The sequence below is a fragment of the Rhinopithecus bieti genome, unplaced genomic scaffold (assembly GCF_001698545.2).
Source record: "Rhinopithecus bieti isolate Rb0 unplaced genomic scaffold, ASM169854v2 scaffold_57691, whole genome shotgun sequence".
NCBI classification, from domain to species: domain Eukaryota; kingdom Metazoa; phylum Chordata; class Mammalia; order Primates; family Cercopithecidae; genus Rhinopithecus; species Rhinopithecus bieti.
In genome coordinates, this window is record NW_016824383.1 from 307,409 (window position 1) to 326,846 (window position 19,438).

The 19,438-nt window shown below is 50.4% G+C and overlaps 1 protein-coding gene across 8 annotated transcripts in view; it reads right to left on the reverse strand.

Annotated features, from left to right (window-relative positions):
- CTIF (cap binding complex dependent translation initiation factor) overlaps positions 1 to 19,438 on the reverse strand; it is a 334,077-nt gene that overhangs the window by 104,841 nt on the left and 209,798 nt on the right. For 6 of the 8 annotated variants that reach the window (XM_017862289.1, XM_017862283.1, XM_017862288.1 and 3 more), the window contains one exon: positions 1,628 to 2,120. In XM_017862289.1, the coding sequence (XP_017717778.1) occupies positions 1,628 to 2,120 (493 nt within the window). The remainder of the gene's footprint in view (positions 1 to 1,627; positions 2,121 to 19,438) is intronic. The other 2 variants (XM_017862290.1, XM_017862287.1) reach the window with 1 other exon arrangement.

The window sequence follows — 19,438 nt, forward strand, 5'->3', positions numbered from 1 at the left end:
AGAGACATCTCACGCTTTACTTGTCTCTTGAAAGGGAGAAGGACAGTGTTGCTTTCCCTGATGAAAATGTTTAGGATGTGGCTGGTGGCCACCTAGGATTTACCCTTTTTTAGAGTGAGCAGCTAGCAGAGTGGGGAGTGACCCAGCCTGAGCCTGAGCCCTTGTCTTCTTGATCCAGGAGTTCAGGAGGCCTCGCCTCAGTGGAGTTCTTGAAACTGATCTATAGATCTACCTTCTCTGTTCCATTCCGCCATATACCCCTCTCTCCAGACCATCTGGGCCCCAGGGCAGGAACAGTGGTCTGCATATAGAATAGGAACTACCCACAAGAACACATCTGTACACGTTATCTCATTTAACCTTCACAGTCTCTCAGCAAGGTGTGTAGTATTACACCCATTTTACAGATGAGTAACTGGGGCTCAGGGAGGTTAGGTGACTTGCCCAAGACCACCCAGCCAGTCAAAGGCAAAGTGAGGTCTGAGCCTGCTCAGCTGCATTCTAAAGCCCATGCTGTTTCCATTCTGCTGCACTGCAGTTACATTTAGCAGAACTCTAGAGGATTTGGTGGGGCGGATACTGGGAGCAGCATCTTATCTTCAAGAGTGGATCCAAGAAGAGGTCTGACCTGCCTTATCCTGCCTGAGTGTGGACCTTGGGCCTGGCCTCTGGGGTAAGAGCCTGAGGAAAGACAGCAGTAGGGGAAGATGGAAGAGAAGCCTAGAACATGGAGCTCTGCAGAAGCCCCAGGAGGAAGACTCTGTAGGCCCTGCTGCTGTGTGGGATGGCTGTGGGCAAGTTGGCCTCTCTTGGGACAGGTCCTCTCCAGGGTGACCTTACCTGTGCCCTTGCTGGGCAGTGGGGTCAGGGGTGGTGGTGCCAGGGTGAGCACAGTGGACTTAATGCTGCAAGTACAAATCCCTATCCCTCTTCTGGAGGTTTAGGGTCATCTACTGAAGCTGTGGGCCAGGCCAGGACCAGGGTGCAGAAAGAGGCTCCCGGGAGCAAATGTAAGGAGGCCTCACTCTCGGGTTCATGCTGGCACAGGTGGGCACCCGCGTGATGCTGAGAATGGAGCCGCCTTACGGTTTGCACTGTAGAGCACTCCCTGGCTGCTGGATGATGAAGGCAGGAAACAGGAAGGCTGGAATCAGCCTGCTCCCACTCTGAACAACTCACCTCTGCCTGGATGGTACTCACCTGTAGAAAAGCTTCAGTCCTTCTTTCATAAGCTCCATGTTTCCCCGTTTGGGGAAAAACATGTGTCCCTTCAGCACAAACAATATCTAACCCTAGAAAATGCTCCCTGTACCTCCCCCATCACTCCCAGGCATGCATGTCTTCCCTCGACTCCCTTGGGCTGGGGGCTGGTGCCAAGTGCCTACCCTGGGCCTCTTGGAGGCTAGAGGGTGAAAAGCCCCCGTGTGCTGGAGGGGTTCATGATGGCCCTAGCTGCTGTCAGTGGTGGACCAGTGTGGTGGGTCCCCGCAGTCACAGAAGCCCCTGCTTCCCTGTACATGGCTCCCCAGACCCCCGAACCCACAAGGCTATGCACTGTGCTCACCTACCAAAGTGCCTACCTCTTGCTGTCCTCCCTGGTGCAAGAGAACAACAAAAATTCAATTACCGGTACCTTTTCCTTTAGCCTTCGCCGCAGTCTGTCTTTGGAAGACTGGAGCAGGGTAATTTTGGGCCGCTCCCCAGTGCGCTCAGGAAGAATACTGTCTTTACGTTTTGTCTCAGCCTCTGGCCCCCCTGGCTGCTGTGGGGGCAGCCGCTCGGAAGCCACCGGGCCCAGGGTGTCAGGGCTGCGGGGGGCCTCGAGGCCGCTGTGCCCGGTGTCCCCTGCAGTGTCCTCTAGTTTTGGGCTCTCGATGGTCATGGTCTCTTTGGCATTGCGGTGTGCGCCTGCCTCCCCCTTGTCGCCTGGTGGGTGCTTCATGTTGCCATGGTGCCAGCGCCGGTTCTGGCTGTAGCCGTGGTGAGTGGGCCTCCCTGAGGGGTGGGGCGCTGAGCCCCCCTGGTACGATTTCTGGTGGTCTCTGTTGTGTTTGGCACTGCCTGGCTGGTGTTCACCATGCTGTTGGGGCTTGTTCCCCCCTGGAGGTCTCTGCTGCCGCCTGTAAACGGAAGAGGAAAGACAGAGAGGGCGATCACTGGGCGGGCCGGTCAGAGTCCCTGTGCCCAGCCGCCAGAACAGGAAGTCATTGCCTTGTCCATATATTCATTCTTCCAACAAACACTTCCTGAGCACCTTCTACGTGCCAGAGTCTGTGACAGCGCTTGGGAATACAGCAGAGAACAGGCGGACGGGTCCTTGCTACTGCAGAGGACCAAAGCCAATTCTTTCCTTAAAATCAGTACTTTATTCACTTATTAGAATATGTGTGAATGCATGCATGTGGAACAAAATTAAAAAGATCCAGTAGCAGATAACAGTGAACCCTCCTGCCTCTGACTCTGTCATCACTTATGGCCTTGGAAGCAGCCATTCCACGTGTGTGAATCTTCCAGACAGTCTATGCATGTGCCAGCAAAGATGCATACACAGACCTGCTTCTCACAAGCACCTTCCTATGAATGACTATTCACCATAATGCTTTTTGAAAAGTTATATCCCTTTCAAACAACTTTTTTTTTTTTCCTGGAACATTGTCATTGTCACCCCCAAACCCACAAACTAAATATGCCATAAGAAGCTTTTTTGGGGTAAATTGTGTCTCCCATCACCCCCCAAAACTTCATATGTTGAAGCCTTAACCCCCAATACTTCAGAATGTGACTGTATTTGGAGATAAGATGTGACAAATCACCTTTAAAGAGGTGATTAAATTAAATGAGTCTGTTAGGGTGGGCCCTAATCCGAATTGACTAGTGGCCTTATAACAAGAGGAACCTTTGACACACAAAGACACCAGGGAGGCTACATGCCCAGAAGAAAGACCACATAGAGACACAGCAAGAAGGAGACCATCTGCAATTCAAGGAGAGAGGCCTCAGAAGAAATCAACCCCACTGACACCTTCATCTTGGACTTCCAGCCTCCAGAAGTGTCAGAAAATAAAATGCCTGTTGTTTACACAGCCCAGGCTGTGGTACTCTGTTATAGCAACCTAGCAAACAGATACAGAAGGAATATTTAACATGATGGGTGTAGGTCAAGACAGGCTCATCTGACAACACTCTGTAAGCACAGGGAACAGGTATGAGTTGTGCACCAGGAACAATCCCCAAACTTTTGAGTTGTGGCCAAAAGACAAGTAAAGAGGTGGTGAGGGGCATTCTCATGACCCTTCTGGCTGGCTCGAAGGCTGTTTCCTGCCACTCAAAGCACTACTATGTTCAAACTCCATCTTACCCTCAGGGTGTTTTCCATGCCACAACTTTACTGGAAGTGCAGTTGGAGCACAAGATAAGCATGAATTCCTCAAAGGTTGTAAAATAGTGGAAAGATTTTGCAGCAAGATAACATAAACTTCTAAAGAATAAGCTCTGCATCTCCTCCATGACCTATCTTGGGTACCACAGACCTTCATTGCACAGCATGTTTTGAACAAATTGTATTTATTTACTTACAACTTACTGCTTATTACTTATATAAATTCAATTTTAATATTTACTTGATACATTTTATCTGTGAAAAATTGAGGGTATCCTGGGTTGGGTTGGGGTTAAATGCATTATTTTTTCCCACTAAAATTAATTAAAAAAATTTTTTTCATTGAAAAGCCACCATTGAAAAGCTTAGTAGCTCATTATCCCCAATGGGGATGACAGTCCCTTTGATCCCACCCTGTTGCGGTGTTGGGTACCTTGCCCCTCATTGGACCTCCAGTGGAGTGGTGGGTGGGAGTGGGGCTACAGTTCCTGCAGGGGTGTTTGGCTGGAGGAAAGTAGCTACTGTCTCGAGTTTTCTGTCTTGCTAGGCTGCCCCTTTCCTGGTCCTCTGGCTAGAAAGAGTAGGCTTTTGTTGGGGCTCCGTTTGTCTGCTCGGGCCTCACGGTGTTTCTGGGTCTCCAGTTTCTTTAGCTCCAAGTCTGGGATATCTGAGCCAAGAGGAAAACCCCAGGAAATCACCTGTGTGTCATTCTTCAGCTCCCAAGGTCCCTGACCTGTCTGTCTTCTTTCTACCTTTCGGAGTCTTCTTAGGTTTGTTTTTATATACAGTGTCCAAGGTTTGCGGTTGTCTGTATTTATTTCCATAATTTAAGAATCATTATTAAAATATCTGTAAAACTCTGGCACCCTGAACTGAATCCTGCTGACTAGGCATGCCCTGGGCCCTTCTCAGGAGGCCTGCATGACATTTTTCATCCCTGGTGTCCAAGTTCAATCTTGTTGGGTTCTGATATACATTCCTGGGCAAGGGCACTGTTGCCTTGACACTTGGGTGGGAGAGACAGCCCCTCCATTCCCAAACACACCTCCCTCCTCAATGGCATTGCTGAAATATTCAGTTTCACTCCCATGGCAGGGTAGGAGCTATCAGCACCAGCACCTGGAGAAGAGTTGGGCCCCATCAGAAAAGTGGGGCCCTTGAGTCAGGTTCCTCCCAGTGATTCTACCACCAACTGGCCTTCCGATTACCCAGCCCAGCCCACTCCCAAATGCCTGAGTCAGCGTGGAGACCTGCAGCCCTCATTCTGCAGAGTGTAAGGCAACCCCCATTGGAGAGCCCAGCAGAAACTGTGGCCCACAGACCACTCCTCAGGGTGCCTCGTGCCTGTGACTTTTTGTGAATTCTCCCTCCTTTAACTTCTCAATTACTTTCAACTAATTGCTCCTTCCATGCTCTTTGTTCTTTCAATGTCTTTCAATGTGAGTTATTTTTAAGCCCAGAGAGGAACCTTGGAAATTCCCTGGCAGATAATAATTGATTCTCACAACTTTTGTCATCCTTATTTAGCATTTTTGTGGCGCCTGCAGCTATGGCCCAAGAAACGTCCCCAAAGGATGGTTGACCAAGCCCTTCCCAACATCCGTCTTGAAACTGCCTGGTTTCCCACTTGCCATATCAGGGATTTCCCTCTCTCTACCCAGTGCACTCCTCCACCCCCAGAAAAGAAAACAACTTCTGTCTACCTGGAGGGGGAAGGAAGTAATTGCTACACGGCTGGTGGTCAGGGGCTCCAGAAAGAAATCAGCTGGCTCCTGCAGGGCTTCTGCAGTTCATTCCTGGAAATCTGGAGGGACCCGGAATTCCATGTCTTCCTGGTTTGAAAGAGCTTGGAGCCAGCCAGTCCTGACAATCTAGCAGTGGCCAAGAATGCCCCAGGCCACTTGGCACTAGTGGGAGTGCTCAGGCTCACCCTTGCTGGGCGGCGGCTCCTTTGTACATGTGGAAAGCCGTCCTTAGTTGGGAGGGAAGCCAAGGAGTCCACCTCAAGTGTTCCCTCCTAATTGGGTAGGCAAGACTAACAGGTTCAAAAGAAGGAGGTCTTGATATGGAGCTAAACGGCAGATAGAATCAACTGGGTGAGCCCCGGGAGGGCAGAGGAGAAACCAGATGCCACTGGAGGAAGAGGCACTAAGACTGTCCCTCTGTCCTTCCTTTTCCTTCTTCCTGCACAAGGCCTTGCTTAGTTCTTAGGGCAAGTAATTGTTGGGACTGGTCTCTGAGTGCAGGCGGGCCAAGAACCTTTCTTCCTATTCGACAGATGAGACAACTGAGGCTCCATGAGGTGCACTCCCACAGCAGAGGGACTGCCATGGGCTCCAGGAGTAGGCTAAGCCTGTCAACTAATCACAGCACCTTGCAGCCACCTCCCGTCTGTCTCCCAGTCTCCTTTATAGCCTCCTTGGCTGGCAGTGACCTCTACTAATGGAGAGAAAGGGCTGAATGGCCACTGAGACCTCGGTGGTGATAACTGCTTGAGGTCCAAGTTATTTGCCAGAGAAGGAGCCAAGAGGGCTGCTAAGGGCACTGGAACAGACTTGGGGTTGGGCCTCGTTCTCCAACAATGGAGACCCAGGCTTCCCTGCTCTGGCCATTCACAAATATTTGTCAGCGGTCGTTGGCTGGGCCAGCCAAAACCAGCTCCTCTCTCTTCTGTGTTTGCTGGCGCTGGGTTTCGTCGATACCTTCATTCAGGGGCCAGCTGGCTGCTCCCCATGAAACCTGTGGGTTTGGGGTTTGGCTGGGCCAGGGATGAGCCACTTTTGCTCCCAGAAACCCGGCAAGGAGACTGCACTTGGTCTCAGACACATGGATATGTGGATCCTGGGTTGGGAAACATACCGGACACCCAGTTTTGCAGCCCTGCAAGCAAGAAGGGCAAAAACCCATCTCTCTGCCTCTTTACTTCTGGGGAAGTCTTCCTCGGGTGAGGAAGAATGGCCCAGGAGATAAGACTAATATTCCATTTGTGCTACTGGCAACACCTGCTGTTGGGAAAATAATGCTTTTGATTTATTTAATTTTTTGAGAATGGAAATTGTCAGTTTATGCTTTTTCCATCGTTCATTTACTTTATTCTTTCTTCTTTGGGTTCTGAAATCAGATGTCTTGTTTGACTCTTAAGACTGCTCTGTTTTATACAAAAAAAACAAAAATTTTCTCAGAACACCACAGCTGCATTTTGGGAGGTGGGTGTAGGGAGAATAACTTCAAATTTTGTTTTAAAAAAATGGTTTTAACATCAGTCCAAATGGAGACAAATGTCCCTCTGTTCGTTTTTTATTTCATAATCGTTCCCAACTAGATATTCTGAGGGCCACTGACTTATTATGGTTCTCTCCATGTCGGACACTTTACCACATAATTTGTAGGTCTGCTTAAAAATTTCTGAAAGCAAAATTCCTAGGGCAAGTGGTTTTAAAACTATGCATGGGCTCATATTTCTTGCCTTCAGGAAAAGTGATGACTGCTTATTACCAGCGTAGGCACCTCCACTCCTGCCCACCTACACATGCCCTGAGTGAGCTCTGCCTGCCCTGGCCCAGCCACTTGGGACAATTCAAGAGTTGCAGTGAGGCTCGGAGGCACAGGCACCAGCAATTTCGTTGCAGCTCAGGGGCTGCTTAGCCAAGCGACGGCATATAGGACCCAGGAACAAAAGTCGCCACACACACCCACCCCAGTTTGCAGAATGATGGAGAAGCCTAAAAAGGAAAAGTATAAGGGAGGGGAGGTTTTCTTCCCTCATGAGGGAGTCAACTAAGGGACATCATGGCATTGGCTGATGAATCCTCAGAGACAAGGATCACAGTGACCTGCACTAACAGCACCCATGGTGCGCACAGGGCTGAATCGGATGATGGGTGTCGCCTGAAGGACACTCCTTGCCAGGTCTGTCTGGGGGATGGCAGCCTGCACAGAGCCTGGCACTGTGCCACTCAGTTTCGTGGGCTGGGTGATCTCACCTCTCTGTGTCTGTTTCCAGCTGTGCCAGTCCCCACCTGAGGGGCAGTTGTGAGGATTACATGAGTTACAGCATGACGGGTAAGAAAACCAAGGTCCGGACAGGTTGCTTTGTTCTTCTAGGGTTGCCCAGCTAGTTAGGGGCAAAGCCCTCATGGGAACTCAGATCTGTTTCTGCTGTAACGCGCCATATGACTGGATTTAACAATTACTTATTGGAGATCTCCGTGCTCTTTGGAGAACTGGGGGCATCGCTACAAAGCTTAGGCAACACACAGGCCCTGTAATTGCCAGGGCCCATCATTATCATCATGGCGGCAACAGCAGCACTGGACCAGCTGCTTCCCGAACACTCCCTCCTGACAACCCTGAGAGGAGAGGGCCAGCATGCGTCAGAAACACTCCTGCCACCGTGGGCGGCCAGCCAAGCTGCAGACTCTCCCGCTCCCATAGATTCTGTGGCTCTCTGCTCAGAGTTGGGCGGAAAACAATTGAAGATTGAGGTCTTTGCCAGCCTAGGCAAAAGTTCACGTAAGAAGTGTGGTGTCTCACTGCATGGACTCAAAGCTTTAGAAATCAGATGTTTACCTCGCCAAATGATGCTCTGGAATAGAAGAAAGGTCTGACTGGTACCTCTGTACCCTACAGGCAAAGACTTTTCTCACCAACTGTAGAATGAATGAATGAATGAACAATAAATGATGCAGAGAAAGGCTGGTTCATTGTTGTTTCATTAATTAAACACATGCTGAGACTCTGTTCTGCCCAGAGGTTAATCAGAGATGTCAGTGGGTTCACCTGAGGCCACATAGCTCCTGCAGCCCAGCCCTCTGAGAGAAGTTGGGGTGGAGGCAGGGTACGTGTGTGACAAAGCTGTTCAGCTGTCCCTACGGAGTCCTTCAGCACTCCCCTACTCCCATCCAGGTCTTAAGGTCCAGACCTGAGCGGGAGCCTTCCCCAGCTCCCAGGGTCCCACCCGAGCCCTCCAGACTCCTGATACGATTACAGTCTGGAACGCCCTACATCACACCCACGTCTCTGCCACCGGAGTGTCTTGTGTGTGCCTCTGAAATGCTCCCAAACCATCCACTTTCTTCAGATGAGGCAGAGCCTTCTCTCTCTCTTCCTCGTGGTCTGGGGAGGGGCAGCAATGACTCCAGTGCCCAGGGCTGCTGCCTTCATGAAGCTGAGCGCCCATTTGGAGAGACAGATGTGAATACATTAGTTACAGAAACAGGTCTCCAGCTTCATCCCAGGACAAGAGTCACGAAGGAAAGGAAGCAGAGAGCGGCACAGGCCTACGTCCTGCTCTGGCCTGGAGGCAGGACTGGCCACATAATGAGTGGAACCTAGTGCAAGATGAAAATGTGGGCCCCTGGTTCAAAAGCTATTGAGAAAGTCAAGACAGTCCCATCAGAGCATAAACCAAGCGCAGGCCCTGGACTCAGGCAATTTACACACTCTAAGCGTGGCCCTGAGGCCACAGGACTCAAACTCACATCACAGGGATGCAAAAGAATGGTTCATAGCTAACATGTAGGACGCAGTTACAGTGAGCCAGGCATGGCTTTCGTTTAACCCCAAAAGAAGCATTACTGTTCACCTCATTTTACAGAGAGGTCTTCAAGGCACAGAAAGGGTAAGAAACTTGCCCAATGCCACACAGCTTGCACCAAGCAGCGCCTGGGTTTGAACTTAGGTAGTTTGGCCCCCGAATGTGCGCCCTCAGCCACCACACTGAGGGTGCTGAGAGTGTAGGGCAGCTTGCATACCATTGCTGAGCCACTAAACCCAAATTCAGAGGACCACAGGCCTCAGCCAAAGTCAGCAAGGAGGGAGCCGTGGGCTGTCCGATGGCAGTGTGTGGTGCAGAAGCAAAGGCGGAGGGCTGAGCCAGGGCCTGCTGGGAATGGGGAGGCTGGGGCTGGTGAGGGGAGAGCCTGGGAGGGCTCTGGATGGGAGGGTTGGAGATCCAGCCAGCCAGCCTTGGCTCCACTGCGTCTGGGGAAAACCACAGAAGCCGCTGCAGCCCTTGGTTTCCATCTGTGCTGGGAACAGCCCTTTCCCACCACAGTCTGCTGGTTCCTGTGGCTGGGGCCTGTGGGGCAGGGCTGGGGGTTTGTTTTTGGGGTGGCCCCTCTGGCTTCATTGCTGCCTCGTGGTGAAGGGAGGAAAGCGTGCAGACTCCTGCCACCTTCCTCCATCTTGGGGCAGCACACAAGGCCAAGGGAAAAAGGCTTTCTTGGGGATATTCTATGGGGTTCTGAGCTTCACTCAACTGCGGACCCATTTCTGAGGCCTCCTCTCAACCCCACTGGAAATCCAGGGCTCTTGGCCCACATTGCCCAGAACCGGTTTGCTGGGCAGCTTTGGCCAACCACTCAACTCCCCGTGGCTCAGTGTTCCCACCTGCAGAATGGGGAGACCAACCCCGACTCAGGTTCTTAGGGTGGCCTCCCACCTACAGGACTCCTGCCTGGATCACAAGGCTAGTCTGAGGCTACAATGAAATGAAGCCCGGGAAAGCCTGTGGGGAACAAAAGCACGTTCTAAATACGAGGTATTATTTTTGTTCCAGGGTGAATCCAGCATTCCAAGAATCCTCAGCCTCAAAAGTTCTGAGGCAGCGTGATGTCATGGGAAGAGCACGCGGCTGCCCTGGGGAGTCGCCAGGCTCCGCGTGAACCTGGTGGAGTGTTTCCAGGGGAAGGCCCTCGCCCTTCCGCTCAGCCTGCCAAGGCCTGTAGTCTCTCAGATCTGGCCCATGGCCCCTCACTGCAGCCTGCTGGTGGCTCTGGGCATCCCCCGAGCTTCACAGTAGTTCCTGGAAGTTTGAAGTACGAACTTTGGAGCCAGATCCCCAGAGTTCAAATCCTGACACTGCACTTTTAGCTGTTCAACTTTGGGCAAGTTCCTTAACTGCTCTGTGCCTTAGCTTCTTCCCCTGTAAATTGGGAAGAAATAGAAAACCCATCTCATAGGGTTCTTGAGAGTTTTAAAGGACTTGATGTAAGTGCTATATTAGTGTTTGTTTGTAATATTATTATGCCGTGGGTTTTCCAAGCAATAGAGCACGAATCCTCCAGCTATGCAGAGGGAGGGATCACACTATGCACCCATAGTACAGATGGGAAGACTGGGGCTGTTTCAAATGTTAGGTCAAGGAAGAGACCCCAGGATGTCTGGCTTCTCTTCTGGTTTTGGGCTCTAAGGGCTGAGCTTTGGGCATAGTTTCCCACCATGAAACTCTTCATCACCCAACATTCACTACCATCATCCCGAGGGAAATACTGTGACGGGGTCCCCACAGCTTGGGGTCCACCTTCAGTGACTTCCTCTACCACCAGCCCAAAGCCCGGCCATTTGAATCCACCATAGCTGGCCTCGGTACCCTGGCCGATGGGCCTTAGCTGGCCCTCTGCCGTCTCACTCACCCCACGAGTTGATTGACCTAGAAGTCGCTCTCCTGGAAGTCACCCTTTCTTGCCTGTTTTAATCTCACCACTTCGGTGTGGTGGAACAGCCCTTAAACTAGAAAAGCTAGGACCAAGAGGAAGGCACATGGAGAGAAAGTCGCCTAAAAGTTCTTTAAAATCCCAGGTGCGACCAATCATGGAGCCTGTCTGAAAAAAGAGGGGTGGGGAGGAGCGGCCAGTAGAGGCAAGGCTCAGAGATGCAGCCTGGACTCACTTAACGAAGGAACTTTCTCATGGGGGTGGCTGCCCCGCAGCAGAGGGGTCTGTCGGGGGACATGGTGAGCTTCCTGTCACGGGAGGTGTCTGATCACTGGCCAACAGTTAGAAACCGCAGTGCCCTCTACCTCACTAATTAGCTAGTGCCTATTTGGCAACCAGCACGTCATCCAGGAAGCCCTCCTGGACCTCAGCAGCCCTCTAAGGAGCTCTCATCTGGAGAGACAGCCTGATGTGGTGACAACTTGAAAGCTGGACACCCTTGGGTTCATATGCTAGTTTTGCCCTGGTCTCGCTGGGTGGTCTTGGACAAGTCACTTAACTTCTCTGCCCCTCTGTTATCTAATCAATCAAATGGCCCTCACAACAGCTATGCACATGGTAGCTGTGAGGATGGGGTGCGCTGATCTCCGGGAGGTGCCTTCCCAGGGAATGGGCCTGACTCCATTGTCCCACGCTGTCCCACACCTCTGGGTTTCTGGCTTTCCTTCCACTCTCAGGGCTGGAGTGAAGGTGGAGTAAAGGTGTAGTGATACTCAGTTTAGCACCATCATTATCCCTTCCTCTTTCCCTCCCTCCCTTCGTCCCAAGTCACCATGGTACTCAGATTTAACAAACACTGAGTGGCCCCCACCTGCTGGGGACACACATGTTCCCCCTTGATCCTTACAGCAACCCTGGGGAGCCTTTCCCCTTGGGAGAGGTTGACCAGCAAGCCCATCCAGGACCAGGGCCTGAACCCCCATCTTGCGCCTGTGCTCTTCACTCCAAGAGACTGACCCATCTGTGCTCTTCTAGAAAAACTTCCTCACTGCTATTTAAAATCATCTAGTAGGAATAACTGAGAAAATGCAAAGGACTGGGCATTTTAATTCGTCAAAGTCCATCTTGGGACTGGTGGAAAGGGCTGCTTTCTCCATTACTTTGGCCATTGATGGGGTGACTTGCAGCTGATAACAAAAATCTCCTTTTTTGTTAAATTGTTATTATTATTATTTCTTAGAGTCAGGGGTTTGGGTTTTGCTCTGTTGTCCAGGCTAGAGTACAGTGGCATGACCATAGTTCATGCAACCTTGACCTCCAGGGCTCAAGTGATCCTCCCACCTCAGTCTCCCAAGTAGCTAGGACTACAGGCTCGTGCCACCATGCCTGGCTAATTTTTTTTTTTTTTAATTTTTATAGAGACAGGAGTTTTGCTATGTTGCTAATGCTGGTCTTGAACTCCTGGGCTGAAGCCCTCCATTTACCTTGGCTTCTCAGAGCACTGGGATTATAAGCATGAGCCGCAGCTCCTGGTCGCAAAATCCTCTTGAACAAGCCAATTTCTCTTCCCCCAGACTTTCTGAATGAAGTGTTTCACTTCAAGGCCTGGGCATGAAACCGAGTAGTGACCCCAGGACTCCGAGGTGTCAGGAGCTTCCCTAGGACAATGAACACGCCTCAGCAGCCTGAGCTGTGTGTGGGCCGCCACCCTGTTGGCTCCAGTGCAGGCCCTTCCCCTGCCCAGCGCACCTCTCTACTTCTGGCGAGAGGCCCTCCATGCAAGCCTGCTTACTGGGGTTTCCCAAGATTCTTAGCCAGGAACCCATGGGGGGCCTGCTGGGGCAGGAGATGGGGCATTGGAGGCTCAGCACTGGTTGGCAAGCTGGCCGATGGTAGCCTCCTCACCCATCACAGTTTATTCTTGATTCATTGAAAACCACATTTGATCCAACGAATGAAGAATATTGCTTCTCAGGCTGGCCTCTCCCCTGAGATCTGGGTAGAGCCACATACCAGCTTTTGAGTCTTCCTTTGCAATCCTAAAATCTGATGAAACTCTGGTGTATTTGTTATGCCTAGGGGCTCAGGTTGCCACAAAGCAACATAACATATGGTTCCTGCCCTTGGGGATCTTAAAATCTAGCGGCAAAATTGCTATGTCTACTCAAAGAACCATCCACCACAGCATGGGACAAGACAAGGGGTCTGGTGAGTTCTCGGGGTGAGGTTAGGGAGGGCTTCCTGGAGGAGGTAATGGAAGGACCCACAGAACCAAGAGGAATACCTTGAAAAATAAGAGTAGAGACACTGGCAGTGGTTGGCGGTTGGATGGAGACAGAGAAGTAGTGGGGATGGGAGGATCCCCTTAGACTGCCGGGGAACTCAGCTCCATCCTGGATCAGGTGCCAGGGTGCTGGACTCAGCATTTTTGACCCAGGCTTTCAAAGTCTCTGTTTCTGGATGAAGAGCCCATGCCACACTGAGGCCTCTCTCCTCTGTCCATCCTGCTGTGTGGCCTATCATCTTGCCACGCTCTGACCTGAAACCTTTGGTGACAATGCTCCCTCTCACCTAATTCCTGACTCCTCCCGGCCAGCCTGGCCCTCCCGTCTACCAGGCAAGAGCTAGAGAGGCGGTGCCACCATCATAGTGCCTCATCTGCTTGTCCCTGTGCCTGATCTTCCACACCCATCAAGACCCTCCCTACACGTTCTCACTTCAATCAGTATGCACGGAGTACTTCATCAGGCCAGCAATCTGTGACCCTGGTGTCCCAAACATAAGCGTTCCAGAGGAGTGCAGCACAGGAGAGACACTTTTCAAGAGGGAAAGCGTGGAGCCTGGGGCACCTCTGAGAGCAGACGGGTGTCGTGGGTGTGCCTGGGGGTGGAAAACAGCTAACAGCCTGAGCTAAAAGTTCTGACCACAGGGTGATGATAAACCTTGTCCACATTCCCTCTGCCTTGGGCTGGCCCTGGGAGGGGATGCCAGCCCTTGTTGGGGAAAGGCCCCCACGTGAAGCAAAGATGACCCCGCAGATGGGACACAGAGGAGCCAGCTGGGCTTCGTGGGCTGTGGAGCTTCCAGGCTCTTGGCGGGGAATGCCGCCAGCCACGTCACTCCATTAGGCCTCACAGCCCAGCCACCCTTCTGGGACTGTCTCCTTCACTCACGACTTCATTACTGACAGGTTCGCTTGTCCCTGAAAGGCTGTTTTTCCATCCTGGGAAGGAGAGGAAATGCGAAATGGAGTTAGCTGGAGTAGGGCCTCTCCGGGCCACATTTTCCAGACAGGGCTGGTGGAACTGATGGGGTCGCGGTGAGACATTATCACAGAGAGGACTCCTCAAGGTTTCATGCACAGCAGAACCCCCAGCCCAGCCATCTTGGGACATGGCTTCCCAGCAGACAGTTTCTTTGTCTAGAACCTTCCAAAATACAAGGGACCTTGTAGCAGGGTGCTGATAACCTTCACATTAAACACCACTCAGCTAAGAGTCAGCCTGTGTATTCTGGGACAAAGACCTGCTCTACTAGTTCCCAAATGCTGGGGTCCTGAGGCTTAGAGCAGTGAGTTAAAAGTCAATGAAAGGCTTTCCCTTATGATAAAAGACAACTAGTACATTTAGAAGGAATGATGGAATTAGAAAATCATTTGGCAACCACCATAAGCATAATTGTTTCAAGCAAGAATCATCAATAGAAGTCAATGGGTGAAAGTTTGAAGAAAAACAGAACATCGGCATAACCTCAAAATATCTCCCCAAAGATACTTCTTAATTACAAAGGGAAAACTTGCAACTTTACAGTGGAGAAACTTGGCAGACACCACCTTAGCCGGGTAATCACAGTTAACATCACCAGGCAGGGGATTAAAGAATAGCATGTACCTCCTGACATGGTGCACTGGGAAGGTCACATCACTACAGTGCGTATAACCCAAGTCCAATCATGAAGAAATGCCACAGAAACTGACATTGAGGGACCTTCTACAAAAATAACTGGTCACTCTTTAAAAAAAGGCCAATGTCATGAAATACAGAGACTTAAGAACTGTCCCAGGTTGGCTGGGCGCGGTGGCTCACGCCTATAATCCCAGCACTTTGGGAGGCCGAGGCGGGCAGATCACAAGGTCAGGAGATCGAGACCATCATGGCTAACACAGTGAAATCCTGTCTCTACTAAATATACAAAAAATTAGCCGGGCGTGGTGACGTGCGCCTGTAGTCCCAGCTGCTGGGGAGGCGGAGGCAGGAGAATGGCGTGAATCCGGGAGATGGAAGCTTGCAGCGAGCCGAGATTGCGCCACTGCACTGCAGCCTGGGCGACAGAGTGAGACTCCATCTCAAAAGAAAAAAAAAAAAAAGAACTGCCCCAGGTTAAAAGATACTAACAAGTCATCACAATTGAATGCAGCCCATAGTCTAGGATCGATCGCTAGAGAAATATGAGTAAGGTCTATAGACTCAATGACAGTATCGTATCTATGTCAGTTTCCTGATTTTGAGAATTGTATTGTGGTTATGAAAAAAAGTCTTTGTTTTAAAGAAACACACTGTGAAATATTTAGCAGTAAAAGAGTATCATTTTGGCAACTTACTCTCAGACGGGTCAGAAAAAAATGTATACGAGAGAGAGAAGGATAAAATGTTAACATCACAGGAAAATGGGTGATGGATATATGAGAATTCTTTGTACTATTTCTGCAACTTTTCTGAGAGTCTGAAATTTTGTCAGAATCAAAAGTTTTTAAAAATAAGCAGGATTTAGTTAAAAGGGAGGAGGGGAGAGGCCATTCTAGAAGAAATGCCAAGCTCAACAAAGGCTTGGTGGCAATTTTTCTTAAGTCAATTTCTTACACACTGGGCAAGTCAAATGAAATACAATAAAATTGACACAAGGGGGTCCTGCTGCACCTAGCAGGAGGTGAAACTGCAGAGACCCCTTACCGTAGGATGGCACTACCAGGGTTGAACACAGACCTCATTGTGCATCTGTGTACTTGGAACCAATAGAATCCTTAATGGAACTTGAGTGTCTGGGCACAGTCTGAAGGGCGGCCAAACCCTCCCACATCTTGGGGAACTTGGGAGGGCCTGTGTACCAGCACTCACCAAAAGCAAGTCAGTTTGACCTTTTGGACAGCACTTGTTGTCAAATTTCTCAAAGTAAGCCCCTCCTCTCGGGGTTAGGCCTGTAAGGCACTTATCAGGAGACCTAGCCCCTCAACGGGAGGGAAAAAGGATGAATTCTCACTATTCTTATTTTTACCTTCGTGGAAACTGGGGCAGTTTAGAGGGCTGCCGCAGCTGAATCTCGCTTGACTCTTTGGGACTTGAGAATTCCTCTCACCATAATATTTTCTCTTGGAAACACTCTTACGTGTTAAAAAAAAAATTTTGTTATTTTTGGTAGTACTAGATAAAGAAGTTACTTTATGTCAAATACAGTTTTTAGATTGATATGTTATTGGAGGTGAATTACAAGATTTGTGTTTAACCCGATCTTTAATTAAACATTCATGAATACAGGCAAAATTTAGCCTTCTGCCAATTATCAAGTGATGCATTCTTCTTCATTTATTGCAAACGAGTTATAAAAGCAAAAGCATGATTTTCTACGAAGAAATTTCAAAATGACATATTACCATCACATTGTGGATTTGGCATCAGTACACACTAAACTATAGGCTAAAGTTTGACTATATAAGGCATTAAAAGAAACAAAAAGCAAAAACTGATTTCATGGCCCGCTGTTTGGAATTCTTGAATTTTCTGTTTTTCTAAAAAAACAAAAGTCAACCGGTTTGATTTTGTAATATTCTTGCTTTGTTTCTAAATGCTGAGACCTGAGAGTTTTTAGGAAGTGCTTCTGTCCAAATTGCATGACGTGAGTGAGGAGGGCCTTGGCTCCCTGTGGACACAGAGTCAGATGGGTGTTGGGCTCTGTCTGCCTCCAGCCCGGGGTTGTGAAGCTCTGCAAGCTGCAGGAGCTGCCACACGAGAACTCTGATCAGATGAATGAGGCTTGCAGATCCGGCCAGAGCACCCTGAGGCATATGTGCAGAATTATTACCACTCACATGTTCCTCATGAACCAGCCTTTTAATATCAGTGTTCTTTAATGCTTCCTGCCTTTAACCAACTGTCCATTATGGGTAAAAAATTAAATATTTGACTAAGAATAAAAATAATTTAAAATGTGTAATGGTCAAAACCACCGGAGTGGCTCTCTGGGCTGCTGAGTGATAAACCGGTGGAGGGGCCGAGTCCTGGGTGTGCTGCTCCCATCTCCATGAAGCCCTGATGCTCACCCCATGCCCACAGGCAAGAATTCACACTGCGCTGTTTAAAGATGAAAAAACACCCCAATACTCCTGGCAGAAGCAGGGAGAGCCAGACACTGGACCCAGCCAGACTCTGGACCCAGTCACTTTCTAGTATGGGCCCCTGGGCAAGGCGCTTACTGTCCATGCCTTAGTTTTTCCATTTGTGAAATGGGAGAATAATGATGATAAAGGCTATTGCATTGGTTTCCAAGGGTTAGATGAGCTGCGCCTTGGCTCTGTGTTGCTCTGACACAGAGCAAGGCTCAATAAGTTGATTCTGCTGCTGCTGTCATCGCTCACTTGGGAAACAGCAGCAGTGACAAGTCAGGACTCCAGGCATGGCGCTCTCGCTGTCTGCGCGTGAACCCAGGAGGCCTGAATGCAGAAGGTGCCTCCTCTGGCATCTCTAGGGCTCCTGTGCCAGGTTCAGCCTCTTACAGGCAACCTTGGGTCTGCAGCCCCTTTGGGGAGCATTCACAAGGGTCTGGATTCCTCTGCTTGCCCTCTGGGGAGTCTCAAGGCTTGAGAAGAATCCCGGGACACCCTGGACACTGTGCTGCAAACTGCCCTGCTCCTTTCTTTCTCCCTATGAACACCCATGCCATTCCCCTGCAGGAACTCCCGCCCCACTCATCTTTGCCTCAACACATCTCTTGCTTCTTGGGGAGCTCGTGTGCTGTCTCCTTCAGGAAACGGTCCTGGTCACCCCGGCCCAAGAGAAAGGCCCTGTCTGTCCCGGGACCTTTTCCTAGTGTTGAGAATAAATGTCTGCATGTTTATGGCCTATGTCCACAGCTCATCCCTGGAGGCAGGCAGGGACCACATCCTATTCTTCTGCCCCTGCCTGGCTTTCTGCAGTTGGTATTGGGCTCCACTGGAAAGAAGTGTTTAGATTTTTGCTGTGGGTCAGGAGCCCTGGTAAGTGGTTTCTGAGCTGGGGGACAAGGAGGCAGGTGTCAGGCCCTTGGTCCCAGCGGCACTCACTGGCTCTCTGTTCCCCGGGAGGCGCCCTGTGCTCCCTTCTTGTGCTGAGTGTGGCCCGAGGTAAGATGAAGATGAGGAGAGGACAGCAGAGTGGGAGGCTCTCAGCCCCATGAGTCCGCTTCTTTTGGGTGAGAAACTGAGCCAGGCCTCTTAAAGATGGCCTTGGTTGGCCAGGCATGGTGGTTCATGCCTGTAATCCCAGCAGGTTGGGAGGCCAAGGCAGGAGGATCACCTGAGGTCAGGAGTTTGAGACCAGCCTGGCCAACAGGACAAAATCCTGCCCCTACTAAGAATACAAAAAAATCAGCCAGGCACAGTGGTGTATGCCTGTAATCCCAGCTCTTTGGGAGGCTGAGGCAGGAGAATCACTTGAACCTGGGGGGTGGAGGTTGCAGTGAGCCGAGATTGCATCACTGCACTCCAGCCTGGACAACAAAGCAAGACTCCGTCTCAAAAAAAAAAAAAAAAAAGATGGCCCTGGTCATGTGGCTGATGGAGTGGGCTGGGCCAGTGCTGGCAGAGCTGGCAGGACACAGGGTGGGGTAGGGTAGCACCTGGGTATTTTAGGCTCACGGAGTGCCCACTGCCTGGCAACATGCACCAAGCAGAGGGAGGGGCAGAGTACAGAGCAGACTCTGGCTGGAGAGGCAGGCTACCAGCTCGACTCCAACCTGTGGCTGTTAACTGTGTGACACTGGCTTAGAGGAAACACCTCTCTGGGACGCAGTTGTCTTTTCTAACAATTACAACTGCCAGGATAATGAATGACGTGTATGGTGCTTTCTCTGTCCAAGGCACTATTCTAAGAACACAAATACGCTTACTCAATCATCACCACAGTTCTATGGGGTAGGCAGTGACATTATTGTCCTCATTTTATAGCTGATGAAACAGGCATAAAGAAGTGAAGTAACTAGCCCCAGGTCACACAGCTGAGGAGAGCCCACACTCTTAACCACGATGCTGTATTTCTGGACTTGGTGGGGTCGGGGCATGGGGGGGAGCTAGATAAATATTACAAATAAAACACCGTAATATTTCTAGAACCCATCAGGAATTTTGTAATGGTCTGGTTTCAGCTACTCGAGGCTTCCAGTGAGTTGACCACGGGTAGGGAGAGGTCCTGGGAGCTGGAGTCCACTCCTTCCAAAGCCAGAGCATCTCCGCTCCCTGGTGACACAAAGGAACAAGGTGTGCAGTGGGGGAAGAGGTGACAGTCAAGGCAGGCCAAGGGCAAGGACTGAGTAGCCCAGGATGTCCCGAGTGATGGATATAAATACTTCTTGCTCCTGGTCCTTAGGCATAAAAGTG